Below are 18,787 nucleotides of genomic sequence, written 5' to 3' on the forward strand. Positions count from 1 at the left end.
GACAAATTGGAGGATTGGGCCAAAAGAAATCTAATGAGGTTCAATAAGGATAAATGCAGGGTCCTGCACTTAGGATGGAAGAATCCAATGCACCGCTACAGACTAGGGACCGAATGGCTCGGCAGCAGTTCTGCGGAAAAGGACCTAGGGGTGACAGTGGACGAGAAGCTGGATATGAGTCAGCAGTGTGCCCTTGTTGCCAAGAAGGCCAATGGCATTTTGGGTTGTATAAGTAGGGGCATAGCGAGCAGATCGAGGGACGTGATCGTTCCCCTCTATTCGACACTGGTGAGGCCTCATCTGGAGTACTGTGTCCAGTTTTGGGCCCCACACTACAGGAAGGATGTGGATAAATTGGAAAGAGTACAACGAAGGGCAACAAAAATGATTAGGGGTCTAGAGCACATGACTTATGAGGAGAGGCTGAGGGAGCTGGGATTGTTTAGTCTGCAGAAGAGAAGAATGAGGGGGGATTTGATAGCTGCTTTCAACTACCTGAAAGGGGGTTTCAAAGAGGATGGCTCTAGACTGTTCTCAATGGTAGCAGATGACAGAACGAGGAGTAATGGTCTCAAGTTGCAATGGGGGAGGTTTAGATTGGATATTAGGAAAAACTTTTTCACTAAGAGGGTGGTGAAACACTGGAATGCGTTACCTAGGGAGGTGGTAGAATCTCCTTCCTTAGAGGTTTTTAAGGTCAGGCTTGACAAAGCCCTGGCTGGGATGATTTAACTGGGACTTGGTCCTGCTTTGAGCAGGGGGTTGGACTAGATGACCTTCTGGGGTCCCTTCCAACCCTGATATTCTATGATTCTATGATTCTATGTACAAGGTCTGGTGTTTCTGGGAGGAAGGCTCAGACAAATGTAACCAGCAAAACTGGTTCCTAAAGCCTAGTAGTCTACATGGGAGAACTTTTAAGGTGTAATGAAGTGGTGGAGTTAAACCGATATGGTTATTCGGTTATAAGAATGCCTGGTTTTGGTTTAGTTTATGTTGCTTGGGAAGGTGTTTAAGCCAACCCATAAAAAAAAGCTACTCTGATACTGGAATAAGAGTGTTCACACAGGCCCTTATACTGGTATAGCTAGACCTGGATAACTGCATTGGTATCTCAAGTAACACTTCCCTGTGTGACACTGTTTGGTCACCTAGTGTGTGCAGTCCCTACATATGAATGCAAGATTAGACAGATGGGTATGAATTTAAATGGCTTCATTAATGGGTATATAGTCTGGCTATATGGGGCAGGGAAGCAGGGATAGATTCTGTCCATCCATTCCTCCGTCCCCAGACACACCCATCTATCCATCCATCCATTCCTCCGTCCCCAGACACACCCATCTCTCGGTCCATCCATTCCTCCATCCCCAGACACACCCATCTATCCATTGTGACAAAGTTCCTCCTCTACCTTGGTGGGTCTTGCACTCATTGGCAGATTTGCTCACCTTGGAGCTTCACGGCAGCCCTCAGTTTGGCCATTTTCGTGAACCCACAGTCCAGGTCAACTCCTCCTGTGTCTGACCAGGAGTTGGGACATTTGGGGGGAACCCAGGCCCACCCTCTGCTCTGGGTTCCAGGCCAGGGCCCTGTGGAATGCAGCTGTCTACAGTGCCTCCTGGAACAGCTGTGCGACAGCTACAACTCCCTGGGCTACTTCCCCATGGCGTCCTCCCAACACCTTCTTTATCCTCACCACAGGACCTTCCTCCTGGTGTCCGATAATGCTTGTACTCCTCAGTCCTCCAACAGTCCACGTTCTTACTCTCAGCTCCTCACACACACACACCACAAACTGAAGTAAGCTCCTTTTTAAACCCAGGTGCCCAGATTAGCCTGCCTTAATTTATTCTAGCAGCTTCTTGATTGGCTGCAGGTGTTCTAATCAGCCTGTCTCTCTTAATTGTCTTCAGAAGGTTCCTGATTGTTCTGGAACCTTCCCTGTTACCTTATCCAGGGAAAGGGGACCTACTTAACCTGGGGCTAATATATCTGCCTTCTATTACTCTCCTGTAGCCATCCGGCCTGACCCTGTCACACCGTCCATCCATTCCTCCGTCCCCAGACGCACCCATCTATCTCTGTCTGAGTCCCCCTGGATTTGTACACATTTGAACAGTAGTGGTCTCTCTGAAAAACCATGTCTTGTCCTGTGCTAGAAGCAGGATCCCAATCCGGATGGAGCCATGTTCCGAACCACTATGGCAGGGCTGGTGAAAAGCGGCAGGTGTAGTGTTTGAAGCCAGCTAGTGCCGACCTGTCATGGATTTCTATTGGTTCATAGCCTGCACTTCACCCGGCTCACAGGAGCTGGGCCCCAGCAGGCTGTATGGGCTAGTTGTTAAGGCCCCGGACTGGCAGCCAGAAAACCTGGCTTCTAGTCCCAGTTCGGCTACTGACCTGCTGTGTGACCTGGTATGGGTCAATCCAGGTACAACTTTCCATGGTGACTTGGGAGTCTAAATAGCACTGAAAGTCAATGAGACCTCGGCTCCTAACTGCCTCTGGCCCATCTGAAATTGGGTCTACACTTGGGCTTACGGGTGAACATTGCACTGGTATAACTGTCTTTTAGGGAAGTGATTTTTACCCAGATACTTACACCAGTAAAAGCCCCAGTGTGGACAGTTATACCATAGAACGGTACCTTATACACCCCATATAGGAACAACTGTCCCTATACAGCCCTGTGATACTGATCCAGCAGCACACCCACTACTAAGGAGCTGTGCAGCTTTCATGACCCTTTCTATTGTGCCAGGGCCTTCGGCTGCTAAATCACTTGGGACTTTCCATGCCACAGTTTCCCTCTCTTTAAAATCAGGGCGTTGACCCACATTAGAGAGCTGAAGATTAATTATCACATGTTTGTAAAGAGCTTCCTCAGTAAGAAGGTTCTGTCAGGGCTGCTGTTTGCATCCCTCCCCCACAGACTGACCAGCCGAGCAGAGACCACGGGGAGACGGGAGGAGATTTCTACAGTTTAATGCAAAAAAATGGCAGAATGAACAGTCCAGGGGGCCTGATCCTGCCATGGGTTACCCCAAGTGGGGGGAGAGGACATAACCAAGGGCAGGAGTCATGCCCGAGTCACCACGGCAGCAGGGGCACACGGGAAACCTGAGTGTTGAGGACAGTCGGACACGGTGGAGGGAGAGATTAAAAAACAACAAATGGACGAACAAACAAACAAACCCCCATCTTGGGAGAAGAGAAAATACCCCTGTTAAAAACCAACCCCACCCCCCTTCCTGCCCTCCCCTGGGACACCAGTGTGAGGCTGTGTAATGCACTGCCACTCTGAGCTGGCAGCTCGGTGTGCGCGGGGACCTTGAGAACTAGCAGCACACCTACTGACAGCTTGAGCGCACCGCCAGCCTCTGCAGGGGGGCCAGGGAAAGACTTACGTCCTCTGTGAGTTGGGCATACACTGACCAGGGGGTTATGGGAGCCTTTCACCCTCACTTTGCTCTCCAAGGGCCTGGTTCTCACTTACCCCAGCTCTGCATTTGGGGTTAAAGAGGCTTTACACCCTCTTTGCACTCCTTGTATTATGAGCCTTGACTAGACCTTGGTGTCAGTTACAGCAGCCTCCGGGCTGCTCTACCTCATGCTCCAACCCCTTACAGGCCCTGGGACATGGAAAATAGCCACAGCACACTGCACTCCAGCCCCAGCCCTGATCTACCCGTCCCCCCAGGTGCAGATCCTTTTGCGTAGAGCCTTGCAAAGCCCGTTTCACACCACCCTCGCGTGGCTGCTCCACATAAAGGATAACAGCCTAAAACTGCTGCTGCTGCTGGCTGAAGGCACTGCCCCTTTAGCTTTGAAGGGTGTGATTCAAACCCTGACCCTTGGCTGGGTAGGGGACAGTGTGAGGAGCAAGGCTGGGGGGAGCCCTGGGAGGTGGCTGGTTTCTGAGGAAAAGAAGCCAGCAGCAAGATCCCCTCCCAGTCTCTGTTTAGCCCTTTAAATCTGGGGGCACGGGGGGAGGATTGTGTGTGTCTAGAAGGCAAACCCCCCGAAATCCAGCGCATCGAAGTCCTGGTCCAGCCCTTCGTAATCCAGCATCTCATACTGAGAGGGCTCAGAATCGCAGGCGGACGGGTGATAGCCCAGTTCTTTGAAGTCAGAGGGGTGCATCTCCCCAGGCCGGCTGGCCGTGGCCGAGGTCACCATGTAGCCCATGGTGGGGCCGGCTGCTGCTCCCCCCATCAGCAGGCAGGCGGCCTTCACCCCCGCGTGCATCTGGGAATCGTGACGCAGGCACCGGGGCGAGCAGTTCTCCTTACACAGGCTGCTCCTGGTGGCTGGGGCAGAAGTGGGGGGAGAAGGAGGGTCAGTTGCCCAGAGCCAAACCCTGGGCCCGGTTCTATGTCAGCTCTAATGCACTGAATGAGGATTCAGGAGACCCTGGGTCAATTCCCAGCTCTGCCAGTGACCCAGTCACTTCCACATCTCTGTGTGCCTCGGTTTCCCCATCTATGTACCCTGGGAAGAATGAGTCTTCCTTTGTCTGATGGGACTGTGAGCTCTTTGGGTGGAGGCTGTCTCTGTTCCTGCGCAGAAGTATTATTGTTAATACTAACAATAGTGCAACAACTCCTGATTTGCACTGGATTGTGTCTACACAGCAGTGAAATTACTCTGGTGCAAAAGGCTCTCACTTTGCACCTTTACTCTAGGCTTAATTTGGTTTACTTTGAATTGATTAGGAACAGGACTAAGCTAAACCAAAATCAGAGCATCTACACTGAGGTCTGAACCAGTTTAACTCAACCAGCACAAGTTTGTGTGTAGACAAGACCTGAGTGGGATCAGAACCAGGCCCCAAAGCTCATGAGGTGGCAAGAACCCACGTCCATTCCTGCTTTTAACTACCCTGGAGTTCAGAGCTTCCTAGATGTCAAGGCCAGAGGGGACCACTGTGATCACCTGGTCTGACCTCCTGCGTAATCCAGCCCAGAGAACCCCACCTTGGCCCGTTAATGAGGGCTAAACCCAGGAGGGAATTTGCCCAGGAAGTCTAGCTTGGCGACGAAGGAGGGAATGAGCACCATCGAGAGGCATTAGCGGGGTATGAACCCCAAGGAGGAGCCAGCAGGGTGAAGCTGAGTGTCAGGGAGCGCGGCCTGGCAGTGAGATCTGCAGGCTGTGGAACCACCACCCTGCGGTGAGGGTGGAAGCCCAGTTCGCTGGCGCATTCAAATGACTTTGGGCAGGCTCTGGGGGGACAGACTGTAGAGGACAGTCATGCATTGGGCCGTCTCTGATCGAGCGTCTCATCTCTTCTGGGCAGTGTCCTGGGGAATAGACTGTAGCAGGAGACCCTGCCTCCAGGACCTGGGGCAGGGTCCTGGTGGGAGTGCCCAAGGTCCAGTTACGGGGACTCTGGGAACAAGCCTATCACGGTAGGTCTCTGGCACCAAGACAAATAGCCAAGAAAGCCAGAGCCCCTCCTAACTGCATCCCAGTACCTTCTCTGCTCTGTGTGCCAGGAGAACCTCCTCCCCCTTCTTTCCAGCAGCATTTCCTAGACGGAGAGTCAATGTGGAGCTCGCATCTCGCTGGGGACCCTTGGGAGAAGCTCTGTGCAGAGGGAGGAAACACCATCACTGTGGGGACAACGGGATGGACCATCCGAAGTGGGGAGATCAACCCAAGGCAGAGGCGGGACCTGTGCGTGACATCCTGGCCCGGCTGATGTCAGGTGCAAAACTTCCATTGACTGCCAGGGTTTCACCCAAGGGCCTGATTACTCAAGAGGTGCTGAGCACCCATGACCCCCCCTGACCCTGGAAATCAGGCCCTGGGTATCTCAAGCTGGCAGCAAGAGCCAGTGGCCACTTGTGAAAATGCAGCTGCCCGAGGCCCTTAGGGCAAAAGGAAACAGTGGGCCCCATTTTCAGCTCCCCTATCCCTGCATGGGGTGGGAGGGGGAGTCACAGGGAACTGGTCCCACCCCAGAGCGGCACAGAAGGACCTGGCTGTGACTGAGAATCGGACCGAGAATAGCCCCAGGTCCAAACCGGAATTGCTCTCGGAGCAGAAGAGGTGGATGGGGCACTGGTGAACGGCAACGACTGAGCGGCTTCCTGGCCCTCCCGCCACTCCTCAGCCAGTTCACTAAGGCACCGAGAAGCTGCCAGGGCCCAAAAGCCCATTGGTGACTTTGCCTCCTTTCCCAACGGCCCCAGCGAGGGCGATGCTGATGCTTCGGGCAGCCTGGCTACGGTGACTGATGGCAGCCGGGGACCCGGCCCTGTATTTCGTACTTGGATTCCACTTACTTCTTTGACTTTGCGGAGGATGTTGAGCCACTGCCTGCAGCGCGGGGGAGGGAGAGAAGGAAAAAGCCTGATTAGCCCCGACAGCCTAACAAGCCGGTCACCCCTCGCCAGCTCCACATCTCCTGCTGTCTGGGGCCCAGGAGAGCAGGGCTCATTTCCCCTGTCTGCTGCCACCTCCTGAGACATGCCACTGCGTCCCTGGGCCATGGGCAGAGCTCTCTCCCAGCGAGCAAGCAGCAAGCTGGTCTAGCCAGGCAGGAGGCAAGCCGATCGGGGAGTCATCCAGCGCCCTCCCACTGGGGCGCCACTCCCAGCAGCTGTGCGGATTTCAGCTCTCCCCATGCCCAGCCCGTGCCCTGGCCCCCTGCACGCCCCCTCCCCTCCCCCCGGAGCAGCTCTGGCTTCACCTGCACTCCTGGCTGTCCGGGGCCAGCAGCAGAAGGAACTTCCCATCACTGAGACTGAGGCCTAAGCAGCTGTCCCGCTGGGCGCCCAGGGGCAGGCGGGGCAGGCCGCAGATCTCGCTGCCCTCCAGGATGGCCCGGCAGCTGGTGCTGAGCGAGATGCCCAGCTCAGCTGGGGACTGGGCATCACGGCAGATCAGGAGGCTCCCGTCCACGGAGAGGAAGAGGAACTTCTCCTTCCATTGCTTAAAGAGAAAGCCCCCTGCAAAGCAGAGAGGAGGGAGGGAGGGAGTCCAAGTCCCAACTGCTCATCATCCTGCCTGGCAGCTGCGAGGGAAGGATTAGCCCCATCTCACAGCTGGGGAAGAACCCAGGAGTTCTAATCCACCAGACCCCACTCCCCTCCCAGAGCCAGGAATAGAACCCAGGAGTCCTGGATATCAGCCCCCCCGCTCTAATCCACCAGACCCCACTCCCCTCCCAGAGCCAGGAATAGAACCCAGGAGTCCTGGATCTCAGCCCTCCCCCCCGCTCTAATCCACCAGACCCCACTCCTCTCCCAGAGCCAGGAATAGAACCCAGGAGTCCTGGATCTCAGCCCCCCCTGCTCTAATCCACCAGACCCCACTCCCCTCCCAGAGCCAGGAATAGAACCCAGGAGTCCTGGATCTCAGCCCCCCCTGCTCTAATCCACCAGACCCCACTCTCTTCCCACGGGGCAGAGATTCAGTGACTTGTCCAAGGTCACGTAGAGAGTCTGTGGCAGAGCCAGGAACCAACCTGTGTCCCCAGCTGGCACCCCACTACTAGACCCTCCACTGCTCTTCCTCTGGCTCCAGCATCTCGCTGCACAACAGTCTCCGGGGGGTGAACCTGGGCCCACCAGCTGCTCAGCCTGGGCGGGAGAACCAGCCCCACCCACAGGGAACTGGGAGAGACTCCCAGGGCCTGACTCTCAGTCATGCTCAGGCCCCTCTGTGCTGCTCCAGCCCCAGACAGTGTGCACGATTGTCCCCCTGAGAGCCCTCTCACCCCACACAGGAGCCTCCCTGGCCAGAGTGGAGCTGGCGTAAGGGCCTGGCACCCATCCTGCTCCCAACCCTGGGCATAGGGGGTGGATCGGGGGCGTGGCTGGGGCGCACTGCACTGCGGTTAGTCTCTGCCCCCCGGGCCCATAGGGGGCGGATCGGGGGCCTGGCTGTGGCTAGTCCCTGCCCCCCCCCGGGCCCATGGGGGGATAGAGCATGAGTTAGAGCAGCCCTGAGGCTGGGACAACATTTTTTAAAAGTCCTACAATAACAAACCAGTGTAAACATCCCCAGTGCTCAGACCAATGACGCATCAGTGTATATGCTCCATGGGGCTCATCAGCAACCCTACAATAACAAACCAGCAGGGGACCCTGCCGAGAGTGACCGTGCAAGCGCTGGTGTAATTAGTGCTGGTGAGCACATTGCTGGTGCATGCACTTCAGCAAGCTTGCTGGGAGATTGGACGGGGTTCAGAGCCGTGCGAGGCTGAGTCAAGGTCTGTGAAACACCCAGAAACCATCTGCTTGGCTTATGGACTCCGTCCCAGCCTGTGGGTACATACACAGGGACGGCGACGCCTACATAACCAGGCAAGAGCCGACGGCTGGGAAAACTCGCTGCAGGAAACGCGGGGGGATTTTGTAGCACGGCTGTTGGAGCAGAAGGGGACACTGAGACCGGCCTGCCCACAAACCACTGCCTAGCCAGCGTCCAGGCTTTTGGTGGAGGAGCAGCGTTTGAAGGAGGCTGATGGATCTTGACAGGAGTCTTTGATCCAGGCCTGGGTCCCACCCTACTAAAGAGCTGCCGTTCCACTGTCTGCTGAAGGGAGGGTTAGGGGTCACCAGGGGGAGACTTAGCGCTGCAGGTGGCATTAGGGGACCCTGCCACAAGTTCTGAAGGCTTTCTGAACACCGGGCCCTTGGTGCCACCTGCCCCCATGACTCTCCTGCGGTGTCTTAACCCACGGGAGCCTGGCGGGGATGGAGTCACAAGCAGCAGCTTCCCAGAGCCGGGCACTGGGCAGATTTAAACCCCTGATTAAATTTGGTTGGCCATTTTGGGATTAGAATTCAATCAAGGGTTGGCGGTTCTAATCCCAGCCCACGGGGGGGATGCACAGACAGGTAGCAAAGGGACAATGCTAAATCCCTGTGGTCAACTCGGCCAAGGGAAGCAGGGATTGCTGAGGCCATCAGAAGAAAATGTAACCCTTTGGGGGCAGGTGAGATTGGTAGAAAAAATGACTCCCCGGTTTGCCAATGGACAGAGCCAGTTGGGAGCGAATGCCTCCGTGTGCTGCTAAAGTATTCATTTGCCCACTCACTGGGCTCCTGATTTCATTAAGAACTGATTTTAATTTCCAAAGGCAAAAGCAATTTACCCTGCAAAGTTTGCCAGAACTGTGATCCCTGCCAGTTAGAGCTGGTCAAAATGTTTTTCATCAAAATATTTTTTGATCAAAAATGGCTTTCTCATGCAGAGGACAACGTGAATTGACATTTCAAAGAAAAATAAAAAATATTCAGTAAAAGTGCTTAGATTTGGGGGAAAAATAGATTTTTGTTTTAAAAAATAAGCTTTTGGTTAAAAAATAGTTTTCAGTTAAAAATTCAGGTTTCAGTTTGTTGCAAAAAAGTCAGTTTTGATATAAACGGTCGAGACTCTGTGAAAATGTTCGTTTTTCCAGTGCAGTTTTCAAGTTCAAAACGTTTAGGGGTTTGGATTTCACAAAGTCACCACTGAGAAAAAGAAAAAACATTTTCCAAGGTCCAGAGAACAAATCCTGAGGGTTCCCCAGCTGGCTCCGCTCCTGAAGGCTTTCGGGCCCGGTCCAAAGCCCCATTGGAACCCACAAGCTTTGGACCAGCGCCTTAGCCCAGCTGCCGGGGGTGTTTGAACGAAGGGAGGATTGGGCTAAAGCTGGGAGCTGAAATCCCTTCTGGGCTGCCTGGGATTAGAATCAGGGTGCAGCTGAGGGGAAGGGGGTAGAACCGGACCTGAAGGTACCTGGCCATTCAAACAAGGGGTGACATTTTGCCAGGATACCCGCTGGCACTAATGGGTTAGGTTGGAGATTCTCCTTCCTGGCAGCGAGATACCCCAGGCCCCCAAATGGTGCCTAATTAATGATTGCCACCAACAACTCCAGAGTCCCTGGGCTCGGACTGCAGAATTGGTGCTGCTCCTGGGGTGCTATTCACACAGCACAGCAACTGCCAGATCCTGATCTACTCCCCCAGGGTAAATCCGGAGTCACCCCCTGACTACAATGGGCTCAGGGCCATATTGTGAGCTCAGCTCCCCCCAGGGGTCTATCCAGAGTCACCCCCCAGAATCCCAGAGCAGTTTCACTGTGGTCTGGATGCTTCTTCTCATTCCAGGCTTTTGATACAGGAAGACAAATGGCAACAGGAATCAAGGCAGCTATCTGGAGTGGGGACAGACCGACCCCCTGGGCCGGCAGTGAGGTGGGTGCTGGAGGCGCGGAAGGGAGGGGGCGCTCACCGTATTTCCTTAGGTAACCCTGATGAATTCCGGAGGAGCTCATGCTGGACCAAACCACCCATCAGACCGGAGAGCCAGGAGAGAGCCCGGGGGGGCCAGCTGCCAAGAGCCTTGATCAGAAGCCAAATCTAATCCCTAAAGCAGCTGGGGGAACTCCAGGGATCTCATCCCTGCTGGCCAATCACAGCTCACGCAGACAGCCGCTCCCCCCTCCCCCCAGCTGGGGGAGTGGGGGCGTGTATCATGGACCAGATCCACAGGGGGTGTAAATAGGTCACAGCACCACTGGAGTCAGTGGGGAACTGGAGCAATGGTGGTTCACACCATCAGGGGATCTGGCCCCGGTGGGCGCATCCTTTTCACCTGGCTCTAGGGCCTTTAGCCCCCCGAGGCTGCAGCCAACCCCTGGGTTGTTAGCGCTGCTACAAACGCTATTTCCCCTGGGGGGAAAAGGGCCCCCAAACCAGCCCTGCCCTGGCTGGGCACCGCTCGCCATGACATCACCAATCAGAGATCCCTGACGGGCAGGCCTGTCAAGCGACGGGGTGTGAGGCCGCAGGGAGAGAAGCCGTCAGGTCCAGACAGACTGTGACCAGCACCGCCCAGAGAGGGACAGTGTCCCCGCCCCTGCACCCAGTGCCCTGGCGCTCCAGAGGGTCCTGCCTTCTGTGGGCTCAGCTCAGGGTGCTCAGTTTCTCTGTGAAAATTACATCACTGCTAAAATTGTTCTTTACTGGAAGGAAATTGCAAAATTCAAGGTGTTTGCTAAAAAAAAGCCAAAGATAAATATTGTTATTTACTGCACAACTGGTGGAGGGAATGCAAAACATCTCCCAGGATTCCCATGAAACCAGGCCATAGTTAACAAATTATAAATGAACCCTAGGAATGAGGGGATCCATCAGAAATCCATTCGCCTCAGGATCTCATCTCTGGCAATGCCCAGTACAGGTCACTTGAGAGGAAGGTGAAAAAACCCTGTAGCAGAGATGAAAAACCTCTGCTTTTTAGGAGCTGTTAATTTCATTGCAAACATATTAGTGCAACTGCAGTGAATCTCTCCGACATCCTCTTTCCCCAGTGCTGCAGCTTAGATAAACCTCCTGGTCTGTGCTTTTCACACCCACTTCCCCAGATCACCCAGTGCAACATGACACAAGTACAAAAAATTTTTTTTATTATTATAGCACTTGGAGGTCCAGACCGAGATTGGGGCCCTGTCGCGCGAGGTGCTGCACAGACCCCGGCCAAGATCAAGGCCCCGTCGCGCTGGGCACTGCACAGACCCCCACCGAGATCAGGGCCCCATGGCACCGGGCGCTGCACAGATGCCGACCAAAATCAGGGCCCTGTCGCGCCAGGTGCTGCCCAGACCCTGACCAAGATCAGGGCCCCGTCCAGCCAAGCACTGCACAGACCCCGACCGAGATCAGGGCCCCATCGCGCCAGGTGCTGCAGAGACACATAGCGAGAGACAATTCCTGCCCCCCAAATTTGATCGTTTAAACAGAGAAGGGAAGGGTTATTATCCGCAGCACAAGGCCTGATGTCATTTGCAGCCCTCAGCTGCTATTCTAATAAGGAGGGGCCAGAGCCACAGCTGCACTCAACTCCATTGACTTCCAGCTGATTGGGCGGCTCTGAACCTGACCTATAGGAGAGAGCAGAGATTCCCCCTCTCTGGCGGGAGGAATGAGTTTGCAGGGTCTCAGCCCAGTTCTTAGGATCCAGCCCACTCCATTGCAGAAACACCCGCATTAACTGGTAGCACCAGAGGCCGAAGACCAAATGAGCCAAACAATGATAAAGCCCCCCTCTGCCCCCCACCCCTTAGAGGGGTCCCTGCAGAGCATGCACACGCGAAAGAGCGAGCGCTCCTCCTGCAGCTGCCCCTCCTCTGGGGAGAGCACTCCTGAGCGCAGCTCCTAGCTGGTGCAAACGGGTGGAGCTGGGCTGATTGAAACGGCCAAGGGTCCGGCCCCAGGGAGGAGAGCCTGATGTATGCAGACATGGAGTGACTCACCCCAAGCCACTAAGGGCCCCTGGCCAGAGCCAGCAGCTGAACTCAGCTCTCTCCTGTCCCAGGGCACCACTGGAACGACCCAGTCATCCTCCTGAAAAACAAAACAACTTGGAAATCCACAGACTGGGGGAAGCAAATAGCGATCGTATTAATAGGACCAAAAAATAAATAACCGAAGTCAAGAGGCAGGAAATTCCTTCCTGCTAAGACAACAGCCTCACGGCTGGGGAATGCAACTGAGCCGTTGGTGGGTTTTTTTCCATCTGACACAAACCAGCAGGTCCGGCCAAGATTTCAGCCCTTCACAGACCCATAGCGAGGCAACAGGGGCTGAGTCTGTTCCGGCTGCACGGGGACGGCAGAGCACAACCACATTTGGGGTGGACAATTCATGAGGTTGGGAGGGGCTGGGGCTAGTGGGTCAGAAGCCAGAAGCCACCCTTGTGGGCAGTTAGGGGGTAATCCACCACTGGGGAGCCCCCAGCTCCTATCACTTAGATGGGAATTGTCACCCCAAAGCCAGTGGCCTCCAGCGCCTCAGGTCTCTCCTTGCAGTGCACACCCGGCCTGAGTCTGCTTAGCACGGAACTAGGGCCAGGAGACCAGCCCCGCTAAGGGGTGGGGAGCCCATCCCAGAGCTGGGGGGGGATGGACAGCAGCCATGGGGAATCATTCACCCTCTGCCTCGCCTGATGAACCTCTCAGGGGTCAGATCCCCGGCCGGTGTGACCTGGCACAGCTCCATCAACTGCACCCACGGGCCCCAGCTGGGAGCTTGGTCTCCCCACCCCATTCAGAGGCTGCCAGCAAGAGAGGTTTTGCAATGAAGAGGGCCATCCCACTAAGAACTGAGTCGAGACCCTGCAAACTCATTACACCCAGAAATGGGAGAAATCTCTGCTCATTGCCACCCGCTCGCTCTGATGGGTCACTTTCAGATCCCCAACTGGCATCTATCATTCCAGCCACCACTGAAATCGGTTCAGCTGTGTTCATCTAAACCAGCTTCATTATAATGGTACCAACTATAGGCTCCAGCTGGGATTGGGGACACACTGGGCAGGGCGCTGCCCAGACCCCAACCAAGATCAGGGCCCCGTTGTGCCAAGCACTGCACAGACCCCAACTGAGATCGGGCCCCCCGTCATGCAGGCACTGCCCAAACCCCAACTGAGATCAGGGCCCTGTCGCACCAGGCGCTGCCCAGACCCCAACCAAGATCAGGGTCCTGTCGTGCCAGGCGCTGCCCAGACCCCAACCAATATCAGGGCCCCCGTCAAGCCAGGCACTGGCCAGACCCGACTGAGATTGGAGCCCCATCGGGGCCGGGCGCTGCCCAGACCCCAACTGAAATCAGAGCCCCGTTGGGCCGGGTGCTGCACACAGAGTGGGAGAGAGTCCCTGCCCTGAAGAGCTTCCAGTCTAAACAGTCAAAGGGTGGGAAGGGAAACTGAGGTACAGATCAGGAAAGGAACTTGCCCAAGGTCAGTGCTGGGCTGAGAACAGAACCTAGGCGTTTTGAGTCCTTGTCTAGGGCCCTGGTCAATAGGCCACGGTACCACCCAGGGCACTTGTAAATGGTGGGTGCTATCGATCCAAAGCCATGAACTCCCCTGTGATCCAGAGCTGGCTGAAACCGGGTCAAAGCAGGAGAGATCCAGGACTGGGGGTAATCAGCAAAGTGCTGCTGCTGCAACCGTGATCCCCCACTGGGCGCGTCCCAGCTCCAGAGGGAATCCTGCCCTGCCTGGGCCCAGGCCCACAGCACCGCACGCAATCCCATCTGGGATGGGCGTCGGCGTGAGGAGCTGCCTGGGGGCTAAGGGTTTGGTGCAAATGCTGTCCAGAGAAACATCTGGTGCTGATGTCATCAGCTGTGCAGAGCCCCCAGGCAGCGGGAAGGCAGTGAGGGGCTTGTCCCTGTCTGGCTTAGCTGGCCCAGCCCCACGGAAGGGAAAAGGCCAAACCCTGGCTGGTGTCAATCAGCCCTAAATCCATTAGAGTCAATGGGGCCAGATCCCCAGCTGGTGTGAATCTGCTGCTGCTCCACTGTAATCTGTTTACACCAGTGGTAGCTCTGGCCCCCCAATGCACTGAGGTAACCCCCCCACCCGCCGATCCTGGCTGTGGGAGGGGGGAGGTTACAGCTCACCGGGGGAGTTTCACATCCCCAAACTGGCCTCATCATCTGCTCAGCTCTGCGCTGTGCTGACTTGAATATTTATGACAGTCAGCAAACGGGGCCAGACCACGGGGAGCCTTAGGTCCAGATCAGCCACTGGAGGAAAGCCAAGGAGCTGCATGGACACCAGTGCAACTGTGCTGATTTACACCTGCCGGGGATCTGGCCCCGCTGACTCCAGGAGCGTGACCCTCTTTACACTGCCGGGGATCTGGTCTTTTCCCTCAATCACTAGTTTACCTTTACCCGCCAGGTGGAGATCAGTGACAGGGAGGGAATTGCCCACAGGTGCCTCCAGGACCCCAGCCAGCGCTCCATCCTCAGTTACACCAAGGCTCTTCAATGCTGCTTCCACTGGGAATGGAACCCAGGCGTCCTGGCTCCCAGCCCCCCCTGCTCTAACCACTAGACCCCACTCCCCTCCCAGAGCTGGGTATAGAACTCAGGAGTCCTGACTCCCAGCCCCCTGCCACAATATTAAATTCCTTTAGCCCCGGGGGCTGGGAGTGGGTATCCTTTGCTTTGTGAAGCCCCCTTCTCCCAGGGCAGCTGAGCAATGTGATTAGCAAGGTTTTCAGTAGATAAGGAAGGGATGGATGGAAAAATCAGGGGAGGAGGCAGGTGTGTGGGGCAGACACCAGGGGGCGCCAGCAGGGGGGGCGTTATCTGTGCTGGCAGGGCTCATGTGGATCCCCACAATGCATCAGTCCAATGGTCCACCTACCCAGAGTCTGGTGGCCCGTCCCCGGGGAGAGACACGACGCCCCACAGTGGACAGTGCTGGGATAACCGGTGTTACGTGCCCAGCACATCGGGGCAGAGCCCAGACCCAGAGGAAATGCTCCTGCTGGCAGACAGCAGCATGAGGCTCCTTTCCCAACACACATTGATCCCAAACCAGGGAGAGACGAAACAGGCTGCTCCCTAGCACAGTGAGCACGGCTCCCCCCATCCTAGACTGGGCTGGCTGGAAACTGAGGAGCTCTCCACAGAGCCCCCTAGCCTGCAGGCAGGATCAGGAACGAGACAACCCCACACACACACACACAGCCCTTGATACCCCACAGCCTGCTCCATGGACAGTCAGACCCCCACCCCACCAGACTGAGTCTTTGCTACGCAGCGGTCCAGCTTCTCCTCCGGCAGCCTGGGGGAGGGAGCAGCCTTGGGCTGGGCTCTTTGAGATCCAGGGTTTGAATCGGCCAAAGAAACAGCCATAAATCAACTCCCTGAGCTCCGCCAAGGCAGCCGGGCCGGGACTGGGAGGGGCTGCAGGTCAGCTGGGATGTGCACAGCAGATTGCGGGGCCGGGATTCGGTGCTCCAGTTAGCATCACTCCAGATTGACCCCGGGGAGCTGAGATCAGGATCCGGCCCTGCCCCCATTGCAGTCAGGGGTGACTGCAGATTGACCCCAGGGGAGCTGAGATCAGGATCTGGCTCTGCCCCCATTGCAGTCAGGGGTGACTGCAGATTGACCCCAGGGGAGCTGAGATCAGGATCCAGCCCCGACCCCACTGCCGTCAGGGGTGACTCCGGATTGACTCCAGGGGGAGCAGAGGTCAGGATCTGTCCCACACCTCTATGAGGCAGCCAAGTTTGGTCCCCTGATGGGGAGAACACCCCACTTCTGGCAGGTCCTTGGGGGAACCCCCCCAAAGTCCCCAAATTGGCAGCCCCTGCATTAACCCTTTCCACACCCTGATCTCCACCTGGGGGCGGGCAGGAGCAAGCGGGGGGGGGATGCTCCTCCTTCCCACCCCCTCCTCCTGTCTATATTGACTCCCTTTGGGAAGCGAGTCTGGCACCTGGATCCTCTCAGCCCAGCCACTCAGCGGGGTCAGTGCCCACAAGGCTGCTTTCCTGCCCCCCTGCCTGGGAGAGGGGCCTGTGGGGCGGGGTTTGCTGGAGCAGCCCCTGCTTTGTGTCCTGCCCCAGGGTGTGGGGTGCAATGTCAGGCTGCCTTAGGGGTCCAGCTGAGCACCCCTCGGAGCTGTGCCAGCCTTCCCAGGCTGAGAGATTAGAGATATGAAAGAGACTGACCCTGGGGGCTGTGGGTCAGGAGTGAGGGGCACTGGCAGAGCTCAGGGGGGGAGCTCAGGGCTGGCACCAGCAGAGCTGGGGGGGCCGTCTCAGGTGCCTGTGTACTGGAGCTACATGGGACATAGCCCCCTCAAGCCCTGGCTGCCCTCAGCACCAGGCACCCCAGAGCCCAATGATCCCAGCTGGCATGGGGCACGGCGGGGGTGGGAGTGGATGGCTCAGGCTGCCTGGCCGGTGGCTTCTCTGTCCCAGCCTGAGGCATGACGCATCCGCCCAGCAGACCCCTGGGGACAAAGCCCCCAGCCTGGCGCTCCATGGCGTGGAAACCTGAGCCTGGCGAGCGCTGCCCTCCGGAGCCGTCTGCTCATCGCTGCTGCTTTAACCCCTGCAGACAGACAGAGCGGACGGATCTGGGACACCCTTGCGACCTGCAGCAGAGAGCAGGGGCTAATGGTTAGAGCAGGAGGGGCTGGGGGCCAGGACTCCTGGCTTCTCTCCCTGGCTCTGAGAGGGGAGTGGGGTCTAGTGGTTAGAGCAGTGGGGCTGGAAGGCAGGATTCCAAGGTCTATTTCTGGGTCACCTTGGGGTCCTTCCCATCTCCATGCCTCAGTTTCCCCATTTATAAAATGGGGACAGTGCCACTGACCCAGCTCTCAGATCTAGGGCCAAAGAGGGTGGAGTCTCCTGATTCATTTAGGGTCCCCCGACCAGCTCTCCTCCCCAGTCCCAGCTATGATCACAAGGGAAACCCACATGCCCCAAGGGTGGAAGTGGGGCGTCTCCCCTCTCCCTTCCAGTGGCAACTGTTCCTCCAGCTTGGCCTGGGGGGTGATCCTCCTGCTGGAAGCAGCCCCCCAGGAACACAGTCCCACCTGGCAGCTCTTCTGGGGGTTAATGTTTAAACCAAAAAGCCCCAGGCTTGTAATAGGCTCCCGACCCCCAGCACAAACATTGCAGCTTTTATTGGGCACTTAATCTGGGCAAATACAGCCCGGGCTTCACTGGAGAGGAGTCCTGGGCTGGGAGTCACCCACCTAGGAGACAGGACACCTGGGTTCCAGCCCCAGCTGCAGGAGGGGGCTGGGAGCCAGGTCTAGTCGTTAGAGCTGAGGGCTAGAGCCAGGACTCCTGGGCTCTATCCCCACTCTGCCAGTGACCTCAGGCAAGTCTTGTCCTCTCTCTATGCCTCAGTTTCCATATTTGTAAAATAGGGATAAGAATCCTCTTTGTGTCTATGGAGACTGAGCTGGTGGGGGCAGGGACTGTCTCTCACTCCGTGTCTGTGCAGCTGCAGCCACCCAGGGTCTCATCTCAGCTCCCGCTGTAGGTGGGACCCTCACACAAACACCAGATAAGATCCTCTGGCCTTTATCAGACGTATTGTCTTTCCCTAGAGTTCTTTTACTCATGGGGAACCCATGTTTGTTTATAGCAGGGTAGCTTGTCAGGACTGGGCCTGTGGATTTATTATTATTCAAATTACTGTGGCACTCAAAAGCCTTGACTGACATCAGGGCCCCCGTTGTGCCAGGCGCTGCCCAGACCCCAACCGAGATCAGGGCCCTCTTCTGCCAGGCGCTGCCCAGACCCCAACCGAGATCAGGGCCCTCTTCTGCCAGGCGCTGCACAGACCCCAACCGAGATCAGGGCCCTGTCGTGCCGGGCGCTGCACAGACCCCAACCGAGATCAGGGCCCTGTCGTGCCGGGCGCTGCACAGACCCCAACCGAGATCAGGGACCTTTTGTGCCAGGTGCTGCCCAGACCCCAACCAAGATCAGGGCCCTCTTCTGCCAGGCGCTGCCCAGACCCAACCGAGATCAGGGCCCTGTCGTGCCGGGTGCTGCCCAGACCCCAACCGAGATCAGGGCTGTTTGTGGTGTTTGTCTTCCATTGACATGAACGAGCCTTGCTTCTCTCTGACACCCCAGTCCCAGCACAGGGAGACACAGAGAAAACAGCCAGTCCTGCTCTAAGACAGGACAAAACCAGGAACTTGGTGGGGCAAAAATAAACCAACAGAAAGTCCCCACGGCAGTGGGTGTAAAGGGAAGCGTGCCGGTCACAGCTGGTGTAAATCAGGAATAGCTGCAGGGAAGGCAGTGGGGATAGCCTGGGGTAAAGCTGCCGTAAATGAGTGAGGAGCCGGCTCCCAATTGCCCCTTCCTGTTTCAATATTAGTTCTGTGCCAGCCACGGGCCAAGGCAGCATGATCTGGTGGTTGGGGGCTGGGCTGCAGTCAGGACACCTGGGTCTGCACAGTGCCCGGCCCGACGGGGCCCTGATCTCGGCTGGGGTCTGGGCAG

At 56.5% G+C, this 18,787-nt stretch overlaps 1 protein-coding gene across 1 annotated transcript; it reads right to left on the reverse strand.

Annotated features, from left to right (window-relative positions):
- Positions 1-2,972: 2,972 nt before the first annotated feature.
- LOC119847491 lies at positions 2,973-10,373 on the reverse strand. Its single transcript, XM_038382325.2, has 5 exons — positions 10,237-10,373; positions 6,701-6,959; positions 6,294-6,327; positions 5,481-5,592; positions 2,973-4,313 (listed from the first exon to the last, which is right to left on the reverse strand). The coding sequence occupies exons 1-5, from the start codon at positions 10,277-10,279 to the stop codon at positions 4,009-4,011; spliced, it is 753 nt and encodes a 250-aa protein (XP_038238253.1). The 5' UTR covers positions 10,280-10,373; the 3' UTR covers positions 2,973-4,008.
- Positions 10,374-18,787: the final 8,414 nt, after the last annotated feature.

Source organism: Dermochelys coriacea, chromosome 23 (assembly GCF_009764565.3).
Source record: "Dermochelys coriacea isolate rDerCor1 chromosome 23, rDerCor1.pri.v4, whole genome shotgun sequence".
Taxonomy (NCBI): Eukaryota; Metazoa; Chordata; order Testudines; family Dermochelyidae; genus Dermochelys; species Dermochelys coriacea.